At 39.2% G+C, this 2,081-nt stretch overlaps 1 protein-coding gene across 1 annotated transcript; it reads left to right on the top strand.

Moving 5' to 3' along the window:
• Window positions 1-266: 266 nt before the first annotated feature.
• Window positions 267-1,816, top strand: LOC114274818 (UPF0481 protein At3g47200). The gene has a single exon (XM_028216793.2). The coding sequence runs from the start codon at window positions 343-345 to the stop codon at window positions 1,789-1,791; it is 1,449 nt and encodes a 482-aa protein (XP_028072594.2). The 5' UTR covers window positions 267-342; the 3' UTR covers window positions 1,792-1,816.
• The last annotated feature ends 265 nt before the right edge of the window (window positions 1,817-2,081 follow it).

The raw sequence follows: 2,081 nt of genomic DNA, 5'->3' as shown, positions 1-2,081 counted from the left end.
ATTATTATTTATTATGCCTTTTATATTGTTTAATCACCTAATATAATAATTTATTTATCTATTTTTTTTTCATTCATTATCATACCAAAAATAATAATGGTAGGTATCATAAAAAACATTTCATGAAAATAATCATGAAAATTTTGTAATTCTTGAATTACATTTTGAATAAAGTATCCTACGCTAATTAAGATAATATAAAAATCATAAATCTTCTGTGTTCATTTTCATAAAAAAAAAAATTTATGTTACTTAACTTTTCTCTCCCAAAAAATATCACGGGCCCATAGTATCAATAAAGACGCACGGTAACCATATAATCTTCCCCTTCCTTCCTCATACATGTTCTACCAAACTTTAATCTTCTTCCACCAAAATTTGTCCCCAAGAAAAAGCCCTCTTCTTCTCTACCCAATTATGCCCACATCACCACCAGACATGGGTAGCAATTCAGGCACACAACCACCCCCCAACCACCACACCATCACCGTATGGGAAGTGAACCAAGCCCGATTAGACAGCATGCGCCAAAAAATCACCGCCACACCGCTCCTCCTCTGCAAGACCGCCGGGCACAGCTCCTGCACCATCTTCCGAGTCCCCCAAACCCTCATCGACATCAACGGCAGTGCCTATCAACCCCACATCGTCTCCATCGGCCCCTACCACCACTCCCAACCCCACCTCCAAATGATCGAAGAGCACAAATGGCGTTTTTTAGGCTCACTTTTAACACGAACCCAATCCAAAGGCCTCACTTTAGACGACTACCTCAAAGCAATTCAACCCCTCGAATCCAAAGCCAGAGATTCCTACTCCGAAACCATCCGATTCGACACCGATGAGTTCATCGAAATGTTAGTCCTCGACGGCTGTTTTATAATCGAATTGTTTCGCAAAATAGGCAACGTGGTTCGTTTCGACCAAAACGACCCATTAGTGTCTTTGTCTTGGGTATACTCGTTTTTTTTACGTGATCTTATTCGCTTAGAAAATCAAATCCCTTTCTTTATCCTACAACGCTTGTTCGATCTCTCGATAATGCCCGGAGAAGAGTCCGGTCCTTCTCTTGCCAAACTCGCAATCGATTTCTTCAACAACGCCATCCAAAGGCCTGATGATGTCATCGCCCAGTGCCAAACCCTACAAGGAAAACACTTGCTTGATTTTCTCAGATCGAGTTTTATTCCTAAGGATCAGCAACAATATAACCAACGGAATCCGGCAGCCGCCACACATGTAATCCAATGCGTCTCCAAGCTCCGCCGTGCCGGAATTAATCTCCGGCAGGGTAAGGTGGCGGAAGATAGCTTCCTGGTGGTCAAATTCAAGAACGGGGTGCTCGAAATGCCGATGATCTCCATTGACGATTTCATGAGCTGTTTCATGATAAACTGCGTCGCCTATGAACAGTGTCAGAAAAACTGTTCAAAACACTTTACTACCTATGCCACATTTCTAGACTGCTTAATCAACACGTCTAAAGACGTGGAGTACCTATCGGATCAAAACATAATTGAAAATTATTTTGGGACCGATACCGAGCTAGCAAAATTCATCAATAATTTGGGGAGAGATGTGACTTTTGACATAGAGATTTGTTATTTGTCTGGGTTGTTTAGTGAGGTGAATCAGTATTATAAGAATGGTTGGCATGTACAGTGGGCGAGCTTTAGGTACACTTATTTTAGTAGTCCGTGGTCGTTTATATCGGCATTGGCTGCGTTTGTTCTTCTGGTTCTTTCAGTGGCACAGACTTTGTTTTCTGTGCTAAGTTATTTTAAGGTGTGATTTGAAAGTTGGTTAAAAGTTGATTGTTTGATTTTTTTTTGTCCTTTTATGCATAAAAAATGTGAAAAATTAATGTGATTCAAAATAAGTTAAAAGTTAAAAACTAATTTTTAGCTGGGTTGCCAAATTGCCCCTAAAGAGCCGTACAAATTTGGAGATGGATTGACAATATGTAAAATATGATTATATTTGATTCACTTTTTTTTTTTTTCCCCGAGTTCCTACTTAAATTCATGCTCTAAATATAAATTGGAAAAGGTTAGATATGCATACACTTAATTAATTTTTTT

This window comes from Camellia sinensis, chromosome 3 (genome assembly GCF_055761805.1).
Source record: "Camellia sinensis isolate YWXY chromosome 3, ASM5576180v1, whole genome shotgun sequence".
NCBI lineage: Eukaryota > Viridiplantae > Streptophyta > Magnoliopsida > Ericales > Theaceae > Camellia > Camellia sinensis.
This window is presented reverse-complemented; position numbering and strand designations above follow the sequence as displayed.